The sequence below is a fragment of the Archocentrus centrarchus genome, chromosome 24 (genome assembly GCF_007364275.1).
Source record: "Archocentrus centrarchus isolate MPI-CPG fArcCen1 chromosome 24, fArcCen1, whole genome shotgun sequence".
Taxonomy (NCBI): domain Eukaryota; kingdom Metazoa; phylum Chordata; class Actinopteri; order Cichliformes; family Cichlidae; genus Archocentrus; species Archocentrus centrarchus.
Window position 1 is genome coordinate 14,400,292 of NC_044369.1, and position 24,789 is coordinate 14,425,080.

Consider the following 24,789-nt stretch of genomic DNA (forward strand, 5'->3'; position numbering starts at 1 on the left):
GATGGGCCACAAAATGTGACCCTTTGACCTCTAACCTATAAAAAACTCAATAAATCCAATAGGTTATATGAGGCATGAATGGAGCAGGTGGCCATGACATAAATAGTCCTTAGTAGGCACTTTCCAAATATGCATTCACACAATACTGAGCAACTGACACACTGGTAAGAGTGCAGTGTTTGCAGGACACCTCAGATGGTGGCAGCTGGACCACAGCATGGTGCAGGGCTAAGGCAGTGAAAACAACATGTTAGCCTTTATGAATAAGTGTTGTTTATGCACTTTTAAATTCAAATGTGGAAAAAAAGAACAAAGATTAATGACAAATAACAATTCCATGCTGTCTATACTGTCAGTGTCCTGTAATTACTTTCAGTGGGACTCTGGAGTGTCATCCGCCTTAAATGTGAGAGTAGAGTTAGAAAAACGCCCGGCTCATGGGATATCTAAAGCATTTTAATATTGTTTATGCCTAGCAGTGGAGTCACGAGATCAAAATGCTTGATTTGATTTAAAGGGAAAGGTCTAAAGATTTAGACAATCAGCAGCCCTGTTCGTTTTCCCCCTCAGTTATGTTTCAAGTGAAAATGTCAAACCTCTGATTTCCTCTAATGAGAAGATCTGGTGCTTTTCTCTGAGTAAACTGAATATATTTGTCTTTGTGTCTGAGACTTTTCAAGAGGGGGCACTGAGACATTATAAGAGACATTTTAACTATTTCGTGACCTGCAGAGATCAAACAAAAACAGGTGTTTCTTCAGTGCTCTCACATCAACATCTGCATGAAACATATAATACTATGATGAACCTCATAAACTGCAATATTCGCCATTTTAAAATGATATATTTATACTACTAATGGAGTATCACATTTTCTTTCTTTTTTTTTTAAAGAAAACTTTTTTAAATGTTTTTATTTCCCTGTTTCTGTTTTCTTATAATTACTCTTGTTTTAATAAAAAATATCGATTTTTATTTATTTTTTTTTTTTAAAGATATGTGCAATTTATAAAAAAGATATGTGAAATTGTGCTGGGATAATTATAAAGCCTAAAAATAACTTTTTTGGTGCACAGGAACATGAATTGCCTGTGAGTATTAGATCCTTTACTCATCCCGTCAAAGCAGTAAAACAGTAAATTCACTGAACTGCTATTTTATAAAGAAATATACGCTAACGTTCCGTATCCAGGACTAAATGGCGGCTTGTCTGGCTGCAAACCTGGACCCGGCTGAGTTGCTGCTGGCGTTTTATTACTGCGGGACTGCAGACTCGACCCATTACTCAGCAAAAACAGCGTCAGGCTCACATGGAGCCCGTGCGCTGCAGCACATTACTCATGCACACAGTGAAAGGTTATATGAGGCTGAGGGGGAAGGGGGGCGACAGGTACATTTGCCAACACACAGGTAAACCCACAATAAAATGGCAAAACGTCAGCAGCTTTACAGCTGGAAACAGATGCAGACAGAGCCCCCCCCCCCCCCCCCCCCCCCGGGTCTGTCTCTCTGCTCACTGTGACAGGGACTGAAAGGCGCAAGTATCGGCTGTACCTTGCTGTCGAGGACGCTGCCTCCCTCCTGGTGCGCCTTCACCTCTGTACTCAGATCTCCGGCGGAGGCTGAAGCTGAAGCTGAGGCTGTGGCATCCTCCTGGCTCTTCCCATCCCGTTGCGCTGAGCTCTGTGCTCCCATGGCGAACTCTTTTCGTCTTTGGCTACTTTCAATCTAAATAAGCCTCCACAATAAACGCAACCAGAGCAGGACGACTGTGCTTAGAAAGCGAGTATCCAAAAGCGTCCGAAGAACGATGCAGCTCCGCCCCGGCGTGGCCTGGATCTGGAATGATGAAGTGTCGGGTCTAGCAAACTCTTTCAGGACGCCCCCTCCTCCTACATCTCCCGTCAGTATCACATGGGGCTCCGGTGTGCGCGGCACGCCTTGCAGCATCCGAGTCAGTGCTGATGGAGGATAAACAAACGACAGAAGAGGAGGGCTGGTAATTAAAAGCATAAAGTGCATTTATGCCGCACTGTTTATTCACACACTGCATTAATCGGTTCTTTCCGTGCAGACTGGTAAATGAAATTTGAGCCATTTTAAAGACACAGCAATGACACATGGGAAGGAAGCCTGCAAGTTTGTGCAGAAGTTACAAACATCAACAGAAGAATGAAAAAACAGTGCATTTTTATAAGAAATAAGACTCAACGAAACGCACATTATTTGTGGGGACAGAAAGTATACGTAATGTGACAGGTAAAATTTACCTGGGCACATTTGCAGTTTAGTCATGAGTATTTGGACAATGGTGCTTTTTTTTTGTAATTTTGCCTCTGTAAATCAGCACAGTGGTTTTTAAATCAAATAATTAAAATGTGATAGAAGTGCGGACTTTAATTCAAGTGGTTTAACCAAAGGGTTGCGTTAACTGTTACAGACATTTATATACACAGACCCCAAGGCTCGAAATTAATTGGACATTTGACTGTCAAGCAGTTTCATGGCCAAGTCAAGTCAAGAAAAAGAATTCTTTGGACAGATGAAACCAGCTCATAATCCAAAGCATACTATACTGTCTGTCAAATATGGAGGAAATGGGCTTGTATGGCTGCCAGTGGAATCGGCTGATAGAAGTAGCAGGATGAATTGTGACATGTGCAGGCCTATACTCTGCTCAGATTCAGCCAAATGCTGAAATGGTTGGACAGCACTTGACAGTGCAAATGGACAATGGCCCAAAGCATACTGCAAAAGCAACCCAAGAGTTTCGTAAGGCAAAGAAATTAAATATTCTTCAATGGCCAAGTTAGTCACCTGATGTCAGCCCAGTAGAGCATGCTTTTCAGTTATTAAATACAAAACTGAAGACAGAAAGACCCCAAAACAAGCAGCAGCTGAAGGCAGTTAAGGTCTGGCAGAGCATGACAAGGAAGGGAACACAGCATTTGGTGATGTCCATGGGTTTTAGAGTTCAGGCAGCCACTGATTGCAAAAGAGTGGTTGGAGACGAGTGTCAGGGGTGACTTATGACAGAAGGACAGCAGCAAGAGTGAAAGGGAAGGTTTACATGATGGTAAACCTCATGGTTTAGTTTGGAGATGGTGGCACTGACAAAAAGACAGGAGGGGGAACTGAAGGTGGCAGAGCTGAAGATGTTAAGATTTTCACTGGGAGTGACCTGGATGGACGCGATGAGAAATTAGTATATCAGAGGAACAGCTCAGCTTTGGGCAGTTTGGAGACAAAGTTAGACAGTCGAGGCTGAGATGGTTTGGACATGTGCAGAGGAGGGATGGTGTGGACATATTGGACCAAGTATGCTCAATACAGAGCTGCTAGGAAGGAGGAAAAGAGGAAGGCCATCAATAAGATTTGTGGATGTAGTGAAGGAGGACATGCAGAGGACTGGCGTGACAGAGGAGGATGCAGAGGACAGGGTGAGATGGAAGCAGGTGATCCACTGTGGTGACCCTTGAAGGGAGCAGCTGAAAGAAAAAGGATTGTTTTTAAACTAAGCATGCTTTGGGCTTTTTTTTTAAAGCTATCTTCTCAACTTAGTTCTCCCCTTGTTTAAAAATGTATTTTTCATGTCTGTGCATTTTGTGCTATTATGACACTGAGATAATTCATATTGCAGCTAGAACAATCTTTCTTGTGCTTCATGTCAAAACACGAACACAACCTTCGTAACACATGCAGCAAAACAGACAGCTTCTTTGTTATTTCAGTTGAATCCAGTCTCTGATGTAATCTCTCTCTCTCTGACATCTCTGTAGCTTCTTCTTTTAATCTTGTTTATGATTTGCTGTGAGCGGAAGCGAATGGATGGATGGATGGATGATTTGCTGTGACTCACTGTACTGATGAAGTGTATGTGTAGAGTTGCTCTGGTTTGCAGAACTGGTTTGAAGTTCTGGTTTAAACGGTAATTGCAGGTTTAGCCATGTGTCATTTTGTTTGGAATTTTTGAATCCAAAATTTACAGTCCAAGCAAAGCCAAGTTCACACAGGCCTAGACTGAGGGTCCCGACAGCTAAACCAAAACCAAAACCCAAACACGGAGTGCAGTGACACAAATGAAGGCTTTGCACAGAGAAACACAGCGAAAAAACATGACATAACCTGTCAAACAACAGCAACATGAACTGAAAGTGACTGTAGAGATCATTTTGCTACTTACTGGTAATATGCTGCGGACTCAAGTCTCACTTACAGCAGCATTAATTGATTTTCATGGACATTCACCCCATCCATGCTCTTCTGCTTATCCTGTTCAGGGTCACAAGGGGGCTGGAGCCTATCCCAGCTGACATGGGGCGAGAGGCAGGGTACACCCTGTACAGGTCGCCAGCCTGTCGCAGGGCTAACACAGAGACAAACAACCACCCACACTCACATTCACACCTATGGGCAATTTAGAGTAGCCAATTAACCTAACCCCAGTAAGTGCATGTCTTTGGACTGTGGGAGGAAACCCACACAGACACAGGGAGAAAATGCAAACTCCACAGAGACAGAGAGAGAGGTCTAGGCCAAGGTGGAATCGAACCTAACTGTGAGGCAGCGGTGCTAACCACTGCGCCACCATGCTGCCAAACATTCACCCCCTGCTTTATAAATCTTTTATTTTCCTATAAAATTACTCTATGTATTGGAGACTTGCTTTCTCTGCATTTGAATTTTTAAAATCATTTTGACTTTGTGAACTGGTTTTGACTTGGATTTACCTGAGACTTCCATAAAGATTGGATTTAAATTTGAGTATGTGAGAGGTTCTTCACCTGGATGCTACATCTAGAAGATAAGGCAATATGTCTGAATCTAATAAACAATGGAAGCAGCCATAAATTGGAACTGCTGGAACACCAGCATCACTGTCCACAGTGAAGTGAGATCACCGTGGACCGAGAGGGTGCCAACCAAGGAAGAAGCCCCTGATCCAAAAACCTTCAAGGTTGATTGAAATTTGCAGCTGCCCACATGGACAAGCCAAACGCCTTCTGAAGAAAAGGTATGTTTGGAGGGGTAAAGGTGAGGCTTTCAAACCTAAGAACACTGTACCAGCTATCAAGCATGGTGGTAGTGGCATCACATGCTCAGTATTTACAGATCACAAACAAAAAAGTGCAATAATAATGCATTAGTCTTATATAGCGCTTTTCTAGTGTAGATCTCAAGAACAACTGAACGCAGTATTACAATAACACTCAGGAGCTGCAAAGCAGAGTTGACCTTCCTGTAAAATCTCAGATTTACTGCCAGCAAATTCAAAATGATGTCAGTCTTTTTCTTGAAATTGCATACTTTCTTAAACATTTGATACGTTCTATTGTGAATATAATATGGGAGATCTGCAAATCATTGCATTGTTTTATTTAAATTTTACATGGCGTCCCAAAATTCTTTGGAACTGGGGTTGTATTGGAGTTTTCCTGCAACCAAAGAAAATCTAAACTAATTGCATCACATTTGGATGGAGGTAATACACAAGGCAAGAAGAATAAATTGAGGACCCAGTTAAAAATGCACTTTTATTGTATAAAAGCAATCAAATTGCCAAAAGGCAACTGACATAGTGAATCAGACATTTGGGGACCCTGACATTGAGGCACAGGGTCATTCCGCTTTGAATATTTGGAGCCATTTTCCAGAAACTCTTTAGTTCCTCTCACATAAAACATTTAAAGGGACACTGTCCTTGGTACTGAAATTGGACAATCTATTAAATCTGTCCAGAAGTGCTAAAAGATGAGAGCCTAAACAATTCTCAGATGGAGGCAGAAACTCAACGTAAACAACTCGAACCTAACAAAATGGGGATCTGTCAGCACATTGCAGAGCCATGACAAAGTGCCCAACTTATCAACACCACATCTTTAAATCTGTCATCAGCTCTATCACACACCCATACACACACTAAATCTGCTGTAGGAGTGCTACTGTATAAATGAGAACATTCCTAAAGCCCTAACGGTTAAAGTGCCAGATACTGCCGGGTGAACACGGAGAATAACAGACTTACAAAATGTGGAATGCCAGCTGTGACGCATGTTGAAAACCTGAACACCTCATAATGACAGAAGTCGCACCTTGGAGTGCTGCTGGAGAGGGCGACTTTCCCCTTTCAGGGACTCTGTGAGTTATATTGAGTAAATCTTAAAGGTTGCAACTGTGAAAGGAGGCATGACTGCATAGAGGCACCTTACAAAGAATTGTAGACAACAAGAAAAGCGCTCATGTGTCACTGGGGTGACATGCTAGTTGGATGCTTGATGTGAAAACATAAATGCACAGTCTTGGAGTCAAGAAAAGGTTTAATAATACTGTAATAAGGCACTTTTGATTTTTTTGACGAGTAAAGTGTTTGAGATACAGCAGCTGTCAGAATTGTACCACATGTTTTCAGAGAATGCTTTGTTTGGTTCCCACTCAGTAGAATAAAACTATAAATTCAGGGAATGGCTCACTTTGGCTTTGCTGAAGGTACTACTAAAAGAAGCTCCAGAATCTGGTTGGTTACCATTGTGTGAAATACCCACAAACAACATATATATTAGAAGAGATGCACAGTGTGGTCTTGTCATGACACAAAACATAATAGTTTACAATATTTAAAAACAAACAAAAACGTATGACTATAATCAGCATCTGTAGTGTTTTTCAGTGTATGTAGAGCACCTTTGACATTCAACACCCCTGATCGGATTAGGAAACTCAAAGTCACACGAATGCGATCAGGGCTCTTTGTGCGTACACCAGCAGCTTAATTAATAATTATGCACACTATCTGAATTTCAGTTAAAAAGCAACAGTCTTATCAAAAAACAAATCCAGGCAAACGAACTTTTCTTTACACAGAAAAAAAGTACAGAGGTCAAAAGCATACACGTGTAGCATGTATGATATATGTGGTGATATAGGACATCGTTTTGGGCGTATGAAACACATGTGCAAATACAGCATAAAGATAACGTTCCACTAATTCTCCCCTCCCCATGTTGCTTTAGTGTGGGGCTGCTGGGAACAGTGAGAAATCATTTCCTGCCGGTGATGCTGGGGTTAGATGAGTCTGATGGTGAATGCATGGAGCTGATGATCCTGAAAACAGAGCAGGGAGCCTGGGGAAAAAAAACAAAACAAAACACGATGTTTTCAGAGGAGTGTCGCAAACTGGAGCCGCGGCACTGAGTCAATCAGCCAGTAAACTGAAAACTCCAGGCAGCCAAACAATGTAACAAAACATACTGACAATAATTACTTGTAAAATATTTATAGTGACAATGCCGGCTTCTTAAGATGGGCGTGATGGCAGAAGCGTTTATATGAAGCGAATGAGATAATACCCACGAGGATAACTTTGGTGAGCATGCTCAGAAGAGCCCAGTGATCTCCTCCGTGACCGGGTCAAGGTCAATGTCGTAGAAACAGGGTCGGGTGGGCAGACCTGGCATTGTGCTCATCTGAGGGAAAACACAGCACACCAGAGAAGAACTTTAGCCCATATTTAAACTAATATTAATGTCATTTTGACTGATTTAATTTGAATTGTTTCAATGATTTACTATCATCATACACCCAACAATCTCTGATAGTCACAGAGCAACTTAACAAAAAAAACAAACAAAACAACACTGTTATGTTGAATATCAACATATGGGAATCATCAATATCCATATATTCCTATAAAGAATAAGAAAATTATAGAATTAATTAATAATTAATGCATTTACCACATACGGTCATAAGAAAAAAAAGTTTTAAGTAAAAAATTAAGTACACCCTTACTGCTTCCATAGGAATTAAGAGAATAACTAGCAGCCAGGCACTGCTAATCAAATGCTAAAGGTGGTTCTGCAAGCTACTGAATCATGGGGTGTACTTTTTTACTTTTTAAAACTTTCTTTTTCACATGATTGTAACACAATCCACATTCACCAGAAATCACAAACATGCTCAAATAATATCAAATAATAAGCAAGGTAATCTGGACAGAAATAAAGTATATGTTTATCTTTATGTAATGTTGTCCAGACTAAAGAAAGTTCTTAATGAGTGGCCATATCTGAGGAAGCAAAAACAGCTGGTATAGATCTTCTCATAAAACTTTCAGTGGCTACAAAAATCAAACAAGAAGGTAAAAATTACAAGCTATATAATGACCTCATATTAAGGCCATCACCACAACACAGCTGTTGTACACCGCCAACAATTAGCATCAAAACTTGTTTAAAGTAGACAGAGTAGGGTCGCTCCACACGAGCTCAATGACTATAATCTAGACTTAATTTAACTCAACGTTTGTAGAGATGAATGTGACTGCAGAAAAAGGCAGCTTTGTTTTTACTGTTGTCAAAATAAAGATAACATAAGGCGCTGTTTTGCAGATATGAGACAAACTTAATAAGTGGCACATAAAGTCAGAGAGAACTTCTCAAAGAATCACAGAATTTAGAGTGTAAGAGGGTGGAAATGCTGCCAAAGAAATTTGACATCACAAGGACAGAACGTGTAAATGAAGGGTCACAAGATGTTGACATCAAGCTCCCTGAGCAACTAAGAAAACTAATTTAAAGTCAGGTCCAATATAACTCAAGTGTCTGTTGGATGACAGGTGAAAGGAATGGTTTGGTTTGCACAGTTCAGCAGATCAAAGACTCATATGTGACTCATAAACCACTTTTCCTCTCAAAACCCAGCCAGATCATCTCGGCTCAAAAGTAAATTATCTTGCTCATTAGACAGGCAACGACATTCTCTGCATACCTCCCTTCTTCTGACCCAGGAGCAGTTTTATGGGCCCATAAGTGGGAATTAAACAGGAGGAAGTGGGCAGCAAGCTTCCTGTCTGAGGAAACGCGGCTCTGCAAGTAAGCCGAGGCACAAAACAGGCAGGACATGTTTTCACAATCTGAGAGTGCAAATGACAATTCCTCAAATATGACTGCTGTGACACGGGAGTGTCTTTTAAAAGTCCACCAATAATGCTTAAATCACACATGAATCCAACAAGGAGAAGATATAAAGGAATTTTAACAAAGTATTATATTAATTTGGAATAACAACAGTTATGACAGGATTACTTCACTCCATGAACTTATTTTACATCACAATGAACCAACTCTGTGGCCATGAAACTGTCTGCTTGTTAAGTCTGAGGTCAGTTCCAGGTCTAAATGTTCCTTCAGTCACCAAAAGCAAACACAGACAGACCACTGAGAATTCAAATAAGGTCAAAGTTGTTTCAGCTCCAATAATATGATCTGTGTGGCTGTTGCTAAAAGCACACTGTCCATGCATCCATGAGAAAGAGGAATTATGAGGCTAAGCCGAGTAAGCAGTAAGTTAGCCAGGTAGCTTATACCATGTTGTGACTTAAGTAGTCCTAAAAGAACAAAAATATACATTCAGGATGTACAGTAAAGTTTTCATCCTGGTTGTGGAACACTGGACCAGCTTCAAGAGTACGGGCTGGATTGTTGTTGTAGGCCATCAGGTCCCTGTATATCTGCAGTGAGAGCTCCATTTGCATTGCTGGGAATGAGCTGGACTTTTCATGGACAGAATTTCTAGTTGTAGCCAGGCAACGGTGGGTCTCTACATTAGTGATCCCCTCCGAACAGATCCTGAATGCCTCCTAGGTGAGGTGTTTTGGGCAAGTCTTACTGGGAGTGTGCCCCAGGGCAGAAACACTGGAGAGGTTATATTGAGCCCCCCCCCCCCCCCCCCCCCATTAATATAAGTTTTGTGGTTTGGGGTGTTAAATATTTTCTATATATTTTTTATAGTCATGTGAAAAATAAAGCTTTTCAGTCAATGTGAAAAAGTAAGTGCATCCTTATTGTTAAAGCCAGGTGCTGCAAATCAAATGCACTTGATTAACTGATCAGCAGCAAGTGTGAGCACCTCTATAACAGCACAAGTTTTCTCAGTTTGCTGGCCTGGAGCATTCGGGTGTGTGTTAGCACAATGACACAATCTGCTCAGGAGTGGACACTCCAGCAAAATCACTCCAAAACCAGACTCTGCAATGCTCAAAGAAATTGCAAAAAACACAAAAGCTACATCTCAGACTCTCCAGGACTTAGTTAGCATGTTAAATAGCCATAATGCATGAAGCCACATCTGGACAAAACCAAACACCTCATACCACCTTTCAAGCTTGGTGATCATTTGGGTTTGTTTTGCAGCCACAGGACCTGGGCACCTTGCAATCACTGAGTCAACCATGAACTCCTCTGTATACCAAAGTATTACAGAGCCAAATGAGGGGCCATCTGTTTGACAGCCAAAGCATGGCCTAAATTGGGTCATGAAACAGGACAATGATCCCAAGCACAGCAGCAAACCTCCAACAGAATGACTAAAAAAAAAAAAAAGAAAAAGTCACAAAAAAGGATTATTGGTACAAGCTACAAGCTAGTGAATCATTGGGTGTAGAAAAAGTGTTCAGCTGCATTTCCAGTAAGTATGCTATACATGCATTGAATTTAATGTGCTGAAAACAGTACAAGCATGATTTTGTGATGTCTGACACCAATCATGGCCCATTATACATTTTACACATGGCTGCTGTACAAACTTGGAAGCATCCAGCATGTCTGACATCGAAATCAGACTTTGGATTTGGAATTTCAAAGGCTTTTTCAGGGAATGTGTGGTTGAGGTAATTTTACATATCTGTAATTTATTACTTGGCAATAGGAATAACTTTTTAGTCATGGATTTCTGACACTAAACTCAGTAACAGTCAGTAAGCACTTTAGCCATCTATCTCTACATAAACAAGAAAATTATTTTGTTCCATATTCAAATATTAAATTATTTTTCCTGCCCCAGATTCTCTAAATGCTGGCCATGTCAACTGCGCATCTAGGAATCCTCATAACAATCAGCTGATAAATAATGAGCAAAAGCATCCAATTAAGGACTGACATTCAGAAAAATTAGGCATATGGCATGTGACCAGACAGCGTGACAGAGGGAAAGCTCTTTACAAATCTAGACTGTTTTGTGATGACTTTTGTGTAAAAATGCAAATCTTTTGCCTTCTTAATTATCAAAGCAGAGCTGCAACAGGGAAATTTCTCCCCTTGCTCCTCAAAAAGATCCCACTTTCACTTTGTTTGGCTGAATGAAAGACTACAAACTGTCAGCTCACAGGAGGAGACAACTCAAACCTTATTTAAAATAAAATTCAGATTTACAAAAAAAAAAAACTTTTCTTTTCTCACTTTTCTTCTCCTCGAATGAAATATTAGGCAGCATATTTAAATATCAAAAGATAATAAAAAGTGTATGAAAACCTTTCAAAGTTCTGAAAGCAACAAAAGATGTGGTGCTCTGCCAGTCCTCCCCTCAAGCCTGAGAACAAGTTGGCACTCGCGAAAACACATAACACTCCGTGGCTAAAGTTGGAAAGCCCATTCAGGCAAATAAGTCCCTTCATTATGCCCAAACACAATGTGCCTTTGTTGGGGAAAACCCTGGAGGGGACAATGTAGCTGGATTTTTACCCCCCACTGATTTTGGAGAAGCGTCTCGGTCAACAAGCAGCAGCGTTTCAAAAAGAACTGAGAGGATTGAAAAGCCAACAAAAAACAAAACAAAACAAAAAAAACCCCACTTGTCTCAATTTAGAATTAGTGGACTATTAAAGGAACTGAAATTCATAACAGTAAATCTTTGAAAGTCATACGGATCCTCCAGAGTTTATTTCAGTTATGGAGCTACAGGTTTTTATTTAGGCTGCATGTTCATTTTAAAATGAATCATTTGTGGCTGTGAGACAGCAGAGAGAGGGATCAGTGGATAAAATGGAAAGAACAGATGAAATTACTGTGTAATCATCTTGATAATAGATGGTAATTCCTGTATAATATATATATATATATATATATATATATATATATATATATATATATATTTATTTATTTTTTCCATATAAATTTGTGTGTCCTTACAGCTTTTTAATTTTTTTTTTTTTATTGTTTGACCAAATTCTGTGCATTGCTGACTCCTCTTGAATCTTGTTCTGTGATGCACATCAGGCTGCATGTGTGCATAAAACTTGCTAAATAAATAAAGTTGAATTGGCAAATTTTTCTTCTTTTTGTGTCCCTCTGTTTGTACATTTACTGCTTATGTTTGATGTGTTTGGTGTTTTCCATCCTTCATTTTTGATATATCTGATACTACATATATACTACTATAGACATAGACATAGACCCACATTACACATCTGCTCTTATGCTTCTGCTGCATTGATGATGAAAGAAATGATTGAGGTGTTTGATGGATTAATGTGCCATTTCATGATGCTGTCCAACTTCACCTATCTCTGCTTCATGTCTAACCTAACTTCAGTAAAAACCACAGTTGAAGCACAGGTCAATTTCTGGATAAATGCATTTACTGGACCTGTTGGCCTGAAGGTCATTAACATAAAGTTATCCAAAATAAATTAAAACTGGGGTAGGCAGCTGGTTTTTGCCATCACTAGACAAGAAAATCCAAAATAACCTTCCAGCATATTGTCAAGTGGTCTGAGAGGGATTCCCGTGCCACTACTGGGCTTTCTTTATGAGTGGAGCCAATCACAGGTCTGTTCAGGTGAGATCAGTAATGTTGTATGATGTCAGAACAGATATATCAGAACTAAAATGGTACAGTGCAACAAGCTAAACATAGGATTTAAACCTGGGGAAAAAGGGTTTGAATCACATGTGTAGAATGTATCAAGTGTGTGTAGTAGGGATGTGTACAAAAATTCAACTGGACATTTAACTGGAGTTTATGCTTCAGTGGGAAAATCTATGCCATAATCTACGCCATAACCTGACATGAACCTCCCTAGAAATGTAACTACAGGTGAGGTCGACGCAGCCCGCAACGATTGTGATTGGCCTGTTCAGCACCGCTGATTCCTCCTGTGCATTTCGGGCTATTTTTTTGCTGCAGTGAGAGAATAACAACCATCACCTCAACATAAGGAATAACAATCATAGCACCAATGCAAGGACGCACAAATGTCAGTAAATTCCTGGTGGGAGACTGCTGAAACTATCGGAACGGACGTGAGGGAATGAAGGAAGAAGTGGAAAAAGTAGAGCTACAAATATGTTTGCACCTGAAAAAAAACTAACCACAATTATTGTAGTATTATTGTAGGGTCTTTATCTTACAATACAAAGCACCTTGAGGCAACTATTGTTGTGATTTGGCACTATACAAATAAAATTTAATTGAACTGAACAAAGAGCGAGGACCCAGGAGGGAAAAAAGTCCAAGGATTTTATTTGTTTCTATCAGCTGGCACAAAACACTGGGACACGACCACACGGTAGTTAACACATAATGCACCTCGCACAAGGATAAATGCTGTCAACGATGTCGGCCACATACACAAGTTACGCTGTAGGCTCGCCAAAGATTCAGCGCAGAAATCAGGCCTAAAACGTTGCTGCTCTTGCCAATCAGCCAAATACTAGTTGTTTAACACATTCTTCTTGTTTTATTAATGTACAGCAGCAGTTACCGCATCAAAGATGGTACAACACCACTGGCCACTACCCGAAGATGCGGCCTGGACAGACGGCTGCCACCTCCTCCACACTTTTCAGCAACATTTAAAAGTTGATTTGATTAACTGGTTCATACAGATGAAATATTTGTTCAGCTGAAGTTTAACCTCGTCCACTAGACTGTTTTCTGCCTTTTCGAATAATAAGCCTAATTTTTCTCTTGTGTAACAAGCTAGTAAATTACAATTTAAATAAATTAAAAATACTTTCAGCTCCTCCCTTATTCATAAGGGGCTGCCACAGCAGGTATCGCTATATGTTTTGGAAGATTTGTTATGCAACCCCAAAAGGATTTATCCTTTCTCCCAAGATCAAACCAGGGATCTTTCGTTTGTTAGGAGAATGTTTAAACCACTACACCTAGTGCTCATCTGATGGGCGGGACTTAGAAAAGAAGCGAGCACTGCAGGAAAAGGACTCGTATTGCAAACTGCAGCTTTAAGGCTTACTTCTACTTCTGTTTTCTTTCTTAGAGTTGATTAATTATCAACAATCTTTAATCTTTAACCACCAATCTGCAGCCCATTCAACCAGTTGTGAGCATGGAGACTATTCAGCCAAGAAGGGAGTTTTTATAAACCTGAGTTGTTTAGGGTGTAATGGTGCGTTCTGACAGGATATGAATTCCAAAGAGATATATTGTTCTGCTTGCAGCTCCTCCCATGCATATCTAGAGAATGACATCAGCCCCTTCCTGACTCTTCACCCTATAAAAGACCCCTAACCTACCCATCAACCTAAAACCCTGCCATCCTCCTCTAATTATCCTGACACAGAGTTTTCTGAGTTTGTATGTTTTGCTGTAATCAGAACTAAGGGATCTGAAGTCCCATGACCCTTCCTATCCAAACATGAACTCTTTTCTTGGCTTTTCTAAAAAAAATCAGAAACATGGTTTCAAGAAAACTTTGAGAACCTCACTATTTTAAAGAAAATAGCACCATTTTAACTCTGCTGTTTGTACTGAGCAACAGGTGCTAACATGGAAATCACATTGAGCTTAAAAAATCACTAAAACTTCAACTTGTCTTGGGTCAGTGTGTCGGGCAGAAGCTATGCCAGTTAGTTCAAACAACAATTTAGAGGCTTCCTTTGGGTTAGAAGTCACAGTTCAAGAGATGTGAGTATGCCAGTGGCTCCATGGGCAGCAGCAGATCAAAGGCAGGTTGTGAAGAATGGACAGATGCCACACCACAACACCGCAACCCTTTCCAAGCATGGCCAGTGTCTGACACTTCTGGCTCAGCCTTTCAAAGTCAGACCCTGAGGGCACACTGGTGAAACAGCAGGAGGTAAAGCACTCAGGAAGCCGCTTCCTTCCTGCCTGCCCGGCCCATCATCAACCAAGAGGCTCCAGCCAGCCTTGTTTGCTCTAAGCAGTACTATATGGGTCAGGAAAAGCAGGAGGCAGGACCAAAATCACACATACTGTCCAGAGAGGGACTCATGGGAGGAAGGAATGATCAGGAAAAATGAATTAAGCACCTGCAAAGACTAATAATCCTATGTGGGTATGCAGCGACAGCACTGACCACAACTTCCAGAACTCATTCAGTCAAACTACCCACCTACAACTGTTAGAGATCAGTATGAGCAGCTGGAGATATTACCTTTGACAAAGCTCAGGAAAGGTACCATGTTAAGAAAATTAAATAAAAAATTGCCACACTGGCAAACACGAATGCAAAAGAAACCAGAAAACATTTTTGCTATGATTTACCTTTGTACAGGATGAATGTTAACATGATTTTACTTTAAGAATAATGAAGTGATGTTGCAAAAAGTAAATGTGAAGAAACTGCTGCAGTAAAAGGGAAAAAAAAATGAAAATATAGATTCAGGATTTTCCTGGACAGATTTCTACCATATGAAGGGTTTCTCTATAAATTACAAGCACATGTACTTATTATCACATCTGTGCAGGGTTGTGGAGCCAATCACTTTCAAAAAGCTCTGTAATGCTGACTTCTGGCATGGATCCAGAAGTCAGTATTAACCTGTGCCTCCTGAACTGCTGCAGTCCACATACCGTTCCCACTAGTGGGTAGATGAAGCCAGCCCCGATGCTGGCACGGACATCTCTGATTGGCAAAACAAATCCAGTGGGGGCTCCCTTCTTGTCAGGCATGTGGGACAGGGACAGGTGGGTCTTGGCCATGCAGATGGGCAATGAACCATAACCCTGGTTACAGAGAAAAGGAAAACAGTCATTGTGTGCATGCGTGTGGGTGACACAGAGGAGCGAGAAAGGAGATGAGATCCACAAAAGATCCTGTGAGTGTGTGAGTCAGTTACTGCAGCAACAGTGAGCTCACTTGTTGATGGTAATAATCTGTCTTGGTCTTGGCCTCTGGAGACAGCTCGATGTCATCGGCCCCGTACACTTTCTGGGCTATTGTTCGGATCTTCTCCACGATCGGCATCTATGAGAAAAGACAGGTAACTACACAGCAGCTCTACAGTCAAAGGAAATTTGATTTAGTGAATACAAATCAGCGTGACATCAGAGTCAAACACGGTTCAGCAGAATAAATTAAATCTTTCAACTTTTTACTCTTCAGCCCTTATCGGACGTGACAACTAACAATGCTAGCATCATTCTTCTATTCAAGTGATAGTACAGTTATCCCTCGCTATATCACGGTTCACTTATTGCAGCTTCACTGTATTGTGGGTTTATTTTAAAAAATATATCTAATTCTGTATTGCGGCATTTTTGCTATATCGCAGAATTTTGCGGTATATAGGTATTTATATAACTCCCCATAATTATGTTCATCATTTGGACGAAGAGATCAGTTACGCCTATGCCTTTAGCAGAAATAGAAGTTACGGCCGAGGGCGAAGATACTGCACCACCTGATGAAGCCCCTGATGAAGTGGCATTACAGGTCACAAGACCTGTAATGCTCTTCTTGGTTGTACAGTACTGTACATTCATCTCATCGTCGTCACCATCAGTACTGCACAGCTACATAATTCATCATCTTCATTATTCAAGTTGTAGTAAGACAGTGTAAGAAAGTGGGGAAGGTTTATAGGAGTGTAGGAAGGGTTTATATAGCCTTAAAAAAAAAAAATTATATATATATATATATATATATATATATATATATATATATATATATATATATATATATATATATATATATATATATATATATATATAATTTTTTTTTTTTTAAATGAAAATAACGTCGCTACTTCGGGGATTTTCACCTATCGCGGGGTCTGTGGAACATAACCCCCCATGACAGGTGAGGAATCGCTGTATTCTGATTTTCAGCCCATCTGACTGAAGCCAAGAACACAATTACAGCATTACAGGTCTACTTTTAATTACTTATACTTTTTATGAAAATTGTTGTGTAGTTTCCATATGTATTTATTGTATTGTATTGTTTGTATTGCTTGTATTTTCTCTCCTTCAATTTTGTGTAGTTTAGTCATTTTAATCTTGATTATATAACTTTTGTTTGTTTTTAGCATGACAAATTGTGATTTGTCCAGGGACAACAGATGAAAAACAGCCTTTTGGCTAATTCTGGCACATTTACAGGACTGTTTATTAACGTGCATTGTCCCTACTAAATAAATAAATTCAAATGCAAATTCAATGTCATTTGCTGTTAGATCCTGATCAGTCTTGTCTCCATTTCAGTTGTATTTACACAAAGATGTATGATGGACATAAGTGCAGTTGTAATCCTAGTATTTGTCAATGTGATGGCAGATTTCTGCCAAGTTGAAAATGATACAGAAAAGTTTCTTGATCCTCCGATTTCTATAGAAAAAAACTGACCAGGGCGTGCATTTATTCACAAAGCCGACACATTTGGATGCCATTAGATTAAGAAAGGTAAATATGCCTGAATCTTACTTGATACTGCATAGCTTTGTTCTCCTCTGTGGTCAAAAATATATTTAATACATATGTAATACAGAGGATTCACAGCACTCTGGCATTAACAGCTTATTAATGAAAAACATGTAAACCTTGTTCCATGAATTTGGACAATTTGAACACATCTCTTATACATCCCTACCATATTACTCCTCATGCTACCTTCTGCTCTGACAAGCATCCTAGTCTTGTCTGTCTGGATGCTGGCTGACCTTCCTCCCAACTCATCTAGCACATTGAACATTCAAAAGAGTAAACACTTTATTGTTCATCCATCCATCCATTCCGCTTATCCTTTTTCAGGGTCGCGGGGGGGGGGGGGGGGGGGGCTGGAGCCTATCCCAGCTGTCATAGGGCGAGAGGCAGGGTACACCCTGAACAGGTCGCCAGCCTGTCACAGGGATAACACAGAGAGACAAACAACCTTTCACACTCACATTCACGCTCTCATTTGCACCTATGGGCAATTTAGAGTAGCCAATTAACCTAACCCCAGTAAGTGCATGTCTTTGGAATGTGGGAGGAAACCGGAGTACCCGGAGGAAACCCACGCAAGCACGGGGAGAACATGCAAACTCCACACAGAGAGAGGGAGAGGCCTGGGCCAAGGTGGAATCGAACCCAGGCCTTCCAGCACGGTGGCGCAGTGGTTAGCACTGCTGCCTCACAGTTAGAATACCACTTTATTGTACTGGAGTTAAAATTGTATTTATTAATTTAATAACCACTAAATCCTGCTTTTGAGACTGTTTGCATGCAGGCACATGCTTACTCCAAATAGAGCCATGCACAAGTACACACAAACAGTATAACAAGGTCAGTTAATTTAAGTCACCACCTCCTAGACTCACTAACTCAAACCAGCTGATGTTTTCTTACTTCAACCTACTCTAGCTCCCAAAATCAATGTAATTTATGGCAAACCAATTATCATATACTGAAACAGTAGGAACAGGGATACTGCCTATCATACGGCAATAACTAAATAAAATTTCTACTACATTCTCGGCACTCACTTCAGTGTTGTACAGTAACTGGAAGTTACTGGGTTTGCTGGCAGCCTCCTTCACAGCTTGGGCAAGCTCCAAGCTACCTCTCCCACCCTGTGCCCAGTGGCTGCACGGCAAAGCATCAGACGCTCCGCACTCTTTCGCTATCTGACACACAAGGTCAATCTCTGCCTGGGTGTCTGTCCTATAACATCACAAAGAGAAGAAATGCTGTTAGCAGAGCCAGACTGGTATTTAGATATACAATTAAACACAATTAGTATCTTTATTTGCCATCAGTCATCATTTAAAAAAAAAAAATTATACAAGTAAGAAAAGTTGCATTTTTGTAGATGTGCACACATCTTACTTAAAGACATTGATAGCAACCACGACTGGTACTCCAAACAAATGTGCAATCTGGATCTGCTTCCTGAGATTGCTACGGCAGCCACCAGCAACCAAGCCCAGATTCTAGAGAAAGAAAAAGCAGAGGTAACAAATAATTATTATTATTATTCAAATTTAAAAAAAAAAAATGATTTGAAATGATTCACGATCTGAGAGCCAAAAGGGAGATGCTTTCTCCAAGAAAGTGCAGCGCTTTGCAAAATACGCAAGAAAACTCTTACTGCTAAAGATGGAAACAGCACGAAGGAGGAGTTACTAGCAGCTGGTGATGTGCGACCCAAATATAAACAAATGAGTCCACCAAGCGTCATTGGAGCACTCGCCTGTTGCACTCCATATGACAGGAGGATGGTGGCTGGAAATCACTAATTTGGTTACAAGGTGGAAAAGCAGGGCTTTAAGAAGCTGGTGAAAGAGCTCAATTCAAGACACAACATTTGAAATAGAAAATAATTTTCAATTTCTATTTTACCATGTGACAATATTGTGAAGCTCCTGAAGCGTTAAATTACTGTAGTCTTTGTTAAAGTGTTAAGCAGTTATTTTGTACTTTTATTTAAAATTTCCAGAGCAACCACTACCTAAACTAGTTTTCTGCTTAGATTTGACTTCTGTTGCATAGTTGTACAGAATACTGCTTAAATGACTTGTAGATCTATTTCCTGAAATTATTCAGTGTCTTGATAAAAATGCAACAAACTCCCCCCAAAAAACTACAAATGAGATGAAGACAGTTTTATTACATTGTCAGCTCACCTGGGAAATCAATGCTGAAGATCCCAGTTTAACTGATAAGTAGTTTACAGAGATATCATTTAAAGGGAATAACAGGAAATCCGTGTTTCTAGTGGGAGCTTAATTTAAGTACCTTCATTTCCTATTCGCCATTTTGTATAAGTTGTCATGTCAAATGTCATTGGTTGGTTTTATATTATTTTTTTTTTGGTGTAGTGTTTTGCATTTATGTACTTGGTCTGGCAATGTAGCTATGCAGCTATTAAATTATTCACTTACTGAACTGCACCACACTAACTGCAAAATGTCAGTTACTCACATTATGAGCTTATCGTGAAGCTACTACATTTGAACACAGTAATCTAATCTTGCTCCGTGTGTGTGTGTGTGTGTGTGTGTGTGTGTGCGGCCACAGGCTAAGAAGAGTATGGTCATATAGGTCCCATAAATTAATTTCCTGAGCTCTGCTTTCCTCAGTACTTCTGGTTCTTATTATGGGCTTTACAGTTAACTTTAATTAACTGCTTCATTATTTACTCAGCTGGACCTGCCTCAGAGACTACTGATTTTGGCCAGATATGTATACCCACACACACAGATAAACACCAAAAGAATCCTGACCCCACTTCTGCTAAGGTCTACATAGGTGGAAACCCCAGGCACATGTTCTTTTAATATAATAAGTGCTCCGAACCATGGCTGTTGGCAGAGTATCTATGCGTGTAGGTGGAGAATTAAATGTCAGTGGGAATACAGCTGGAAGCCTGAGGCAGACTGATTCAGTACAATCTCAAAGTCCCTTTATTGCATCACATAAATATAAATTATAAATGATATCAAACGGTGTCTCCTTTCCTAGACTTTCCTAGCTAATATCACACACTTGAAGTAAAGGACAGACTGAGGATAAAATAATACTAGAAAGATTGTGCATTAATGTAGCACTGCCCTAACACATACACTAAGTCAGTAAGAGTTGGGTCACAAAGCTATATGGAGAGGAAGTCGAATCACCACCCACAGTCATGCTTCACTGCCATTTTAGTTTACTCAAAACACAACACCCAAGCACACCAGCAAACAGAGTTATGTTAATGAGCGTAAATAGCCTTAATTTTCCTGAAAACATCCTGAACCTTTAGACTAAATACAATAAAAACCTAATTGGAAGTGACGCCACAGGCCACTAATTATCTCCCATTATTTTGGCACAGTTGCTTTTTCTTTAACTCTAATATCTAATCAGCCAATCACATGGCAGCAACTCAGTGCATTTAGGTTTGTTAACATGGCCAAGACGATCTGCTGAAGCTCAAACTGAGCATCAGAACGGGGAAGAAAGGCGGTTTAAGTGACTTTGAATGTAGCATGGTTGTTGGTGCCAGATGGGCTGGTCTGAGTATTTCAGAAACTGTGATTTTCCCCACACAACCATGTCTAAGGTTTACAGGGAATGGTCAGAAAATGAGAAAATATCCAGTGAGCAACAGTTTTCTGTGTGAAAAAGCCTTGTTGATGTCAGCAGTCATTTCAGACTGCTTTGAGCTTAAAAGAAGGCAACAGTAAATCAGATAATCACTTGTTACAACCAAGGTATGCAGAAGAGCATCTCTGAACACACATGTCAAACCTTGAAGCAGAAGGGCAACAGAAGACCACTCCTGTCCAGAAACTGAGATTACAATTGCACAGGCTCACCATAATTGAAGATTGGAAAAATGATGAGCCTCGATTTTTGCTGCAGCATTCAGTTGGTAGGATCAGAACGTGGTGTAAACAACATGAAAGCATGGCTCCATCCTGCCTTATGTCAAACGTTCAGACTGGTGGTGGTGTAAAAGGTATGAGGGATATATTCTTGGCACAGTTTGGGCCTCTAATTGTTGACCATGTCCATCTCTTTATGACCACAGTGTACTTATCTTCTGATGGCTGCAGGATAGCGCTCCATGTTATCAAATCCTGAAGCTCAAATCATCACAAACTGGTTTCTTGAACAAGATGAGGAGTTCACTGTACTCAACCACCACAGAAGCCATTGTTTGGTGCTCCTGACCTCTATGGCCTCAGCCCTTTAACAATTTGCATTTAAAACAAAACAAAACAAAAAAAAACTTTGCCTTGAACTTAGGAGTGATTTTTGACAGTAATCTATCTTTTGATACATTAAGACTGTCATTAAAACTAACTTCTTTCATCTCTGGCTGCTCTGTTTTAGAGACTTTGAGAGAGTAATCCACGCATATATTTCATCTCGGCATGACTGCTATAAAACACTTTGTTCTGGTGTCAGACTGTCACTACTTAGCTGACGGCAACTGGTATAAAACGCTGAGACACGGTTATTAACTGTCACACGCAAGCGAGACAACACATCCCCCACATTAGCGTTCCTACACTGGCTGCCAGGCAATTTAAGATTATGTTATTTGTTTTTAAGGCACTGCATGGGTTGGCACCTTCTCACCTCTATTAAGTTTGCACATTCCCTCAAGATCAGCGAGATCTGCTGGTTCTAGATGTCCCAAGGTCTAGATTTAAGCACCGAGGAGATCGGGCCTTTTCAGTTGCTGATCTGAAACTGTGGAACAAACTGCCCCTCAGGACCTCTCTAACATTAAACGCTTTCAAAACCCGTTTGAAACCCCATTTTTATTCTCTGGCTTTTAAACAAGAATGAATTGCGAGTACTTTTATCTGTGTTGTTTGTACTCAGGCTTTCTCACATTATGTCTCCTTTCTTAAACTCTGCCATTTTGTCCTATGTTTTAAGATTTTTGATTATTTTAGATGTACAGCACTTTGGTCAACAGCAGTTGTTTTTAAATGCTCTAGTACTTGAGAGTCACCAGATCTCAATCCAACAGAGCACCTTTGGAATGTGGTAGAACGGAAGATTCACATCATGGATGTGCAGCTAAAAAATCTGTGGCAACTGTGCGATGCTATCATGTCAATATGAGACAAAATCTCAGGAACGTTTCCAGCACCTTGTGCCATGAATAATTAAGACAATTCTGAAAGAAAAAGGGGGCCAAAGCAATACTAGAAAAGCATATCTGTGAGTGGCTGGTGAGCGTATATTTGGGTATGCTCATGCATATTTTTATAGCTCCTACCTCATCGGTGTATTCTTGGGGAAGAGGTGCACCTGCAGATACCTAAAACCATAAAAAAAAAAAAAAAAAAGTAATTACACACTTCAGCATCATATCTCATTCAGCAATGCACTATTTGAGCTTCCATATAAGCTTTGTCTTTGGACATGCTCACATGGGTGATTCTTGATTTAAGTTTTTATACATTTCCCAAAAAAATTTAAAGGAACACTTTGAAAACACATCAGATCTCGATGGGAAAAAAATAATGCTGGATAACTATACTGATATGGACATATGGGTAATGTGTCTGGTCCTTGGTTCCTCCTGATGGATTAAAATGTGTTCCTTTAATTTTTTGGCGCAGTATATTTTCATTGAAAAGTCTATAAACATAGTTATGAATTTGGAGGATTCATTTCAGCAAACAGGATCCAAGCTAATGAATTCCAACCCTTAGCAGATTTCTGTAATTGTTTTAACTGTATTAATGTGCACAAGTACTTTTATATAACAGCCACAAGTTACAAAATCAAAATGGAACATTAGCTGAGTGAACAGAAATACTGTTTATGTTCGCAAAATTATTGTTTATATTGTGCATGCGATCGCTCACTGCCAGCAGAGATGTGGCAGGTTAGTTTGCAAATTGAAAAAAAATAATAAACTGTAGTTTTGACAGATTTGATTGAATCAAACAAAAAGAGTTTCTGTTGGTCGAAATGTGCAGAGTAGGAATGCCTGATGAGATAGCCAGTTCATTTCAATTGAGTTACGGCTCTTTAACAGCATAACAGTGGCTTTCATGACCATTAAAAGTGTATTACTGTTGGTGTTTGCGACAGTATCACATGCTGCTCTAGGTTGTCAGACACATTTAAGTAAGTGGTTCTTTAACTCGAGCATGCCAGAGAAGAATTTATGGGTAGAAGTCCCTACAATGCATTATAGTATTTCACACTAATGCAGCAGAGAGAAAAATAATCTGCTGAATTTGAAGTTGTAACTGTTATCAATATTGTGCTGTTGTAACCGTGCTGTGGTAACTTACATTTGGGCCGCCGCCGTGCATCTTTAGTGCTCGAACAGTTGCAACCAGAACCACCGCATCGGGCCTCAAACCTGAAGCTCGACATTTGATATTGAAGAATTTCTCCATCCCGATGTCTGCTCCAAAACCTGCCTCAGTCACTGCGAGAAACCAGACACAAAGCATATTAACATGTCTACCAGTGAATTATTGAATTACATATTAAATTTATGGTCAGCATATAAAGAACGTGAGCAGACTGCAGTTCAGCCATGTTAGAAGCTGGACCAGCAGCACTGGACACAGGAATTAAAGTATCAGCTTGCTTGAAATAACTCATCTTCCATCTACAAGCCATGTTTGACCCAATTTGACCTCAGAGCAACACATGTGAGCTCGATTAGGTGCCTTGAAAAGACATGGGAACAGTTTCTGAACAGTAGTACAGAATAATGGGTATAATGGTGGGGTTCTCCAAAAGACAGAGGGCCTCTGATATGGACAGTCTTACACACGGGCCTCTTGAACAGGCTCCAAACAAAGCAAATAGTCCACCTGAAATGGCAGCCTTGTTAAGATAAGGTTTCCTGTTACTTCTTGTGTGTGGGATGGCGTTCGTGCGCACAGAGCCACACGTGCTGGTTGGGCAAAAGTAGACTTTTAGAATCAAACTCGGGTTTATTTCACATCAAAACTGTTTACTGTTTACTGCAAGCTTCCCAGTCTGTTTCCTTGTGATTGCTGAAGCTTTTTGTTTGTACTTGGCAATGATGAATCAATATCATTGCCAAATGAATGTTAATTTCTGTAGGCTAGACTGAATAACATACTGAAAGCAGAAATGATTGACTACATTTTTACTTACTTTAAATATTATTGGGCAGTCTAGCCTTTATTTAAGGGGACAGTGCAGCGAGTGTACAGGAAGGTAGGGAGAAAGTGAGGGGAAATGAGAGGGTCTGGAGTGGCCTGCAGTCATCAGCTCAACCAGGTGAGCTTAAATGCTTTGTATTTGTTCCAAGACAAAATGCTATGAGAA

General features: G+C 40.1%; 2 protein-coding genes across 5 annotated transcripts in view; both read right to left on the minus strand.

The window, feature by feature from the left end:
- Positions 1-1,830, minus strand: part of akap12b (A kinase (PRKA) anchor protein 12b) — a 53,158-nt gene extending 51,328 nt beyond the window's left edge. For both annotated transcript variants that reach the window (XM_030722144.1, XM_030722143.1), the window contains exon 1: positions 1,555-1,830. In XM_030722144.1, the coding sequence (XP_030578004.1) occupies positions 1,555-1,695 (141 nt within the window). In that variant the 5' untranslated portion in view covers positions 1,696-1,830. The remainder of the gene's footprint in view (positions 1-1,554) is intronic.
- Positions 1,831-5,520: 3,690 nt separating this feature from the next.
- The window catches only part of mthfd1l (methylenetetrahydrofolate dehydrogenase (NADP+ dependent) 1 like), a 46,061-nt gene continuing 26,792 nt past the window's right edge, over positions 5,521-24,789 (minus strand). For all 3 annotated transcript variants that reach the window (XM_030721738.1, XM_030721739.1, XM_030721740.1), the window contains 8 exons: positions 23,772-23,911; positions 22,742-22,783; positions 18,847-18,950; positions 18,504-18,681; positions 15,899-16,006; positions 15,613-15,765; positions 7,351-7,463; positions 5,521-7,121 (listed from right to left, as the gene is read on the minus strand). In XM_030721738.1, the coding sequence (XP_030577598.1) occupies positions 7,374-7,463; positions 15,613-15,765; positions 15,899-16,006; positions 18,504-18,681; positions 18,847-18,950; positions 22,742-22,783; positions 23,772-23,911 (815 nt within the window). In that variant the 3' untranslated portion in view covers positions 5,521-7,121; positions 7,351-7,373. The remainder of the gene's footprint in view (positions 7,122-7,350; positions 7,464-15,612; positions 15,766-15,898; positions 16,007-18,503; positions 18,682-18,846; positions 18,951-22,741; positions 22,784-23,771; positions 23,912-24,789) is intronic.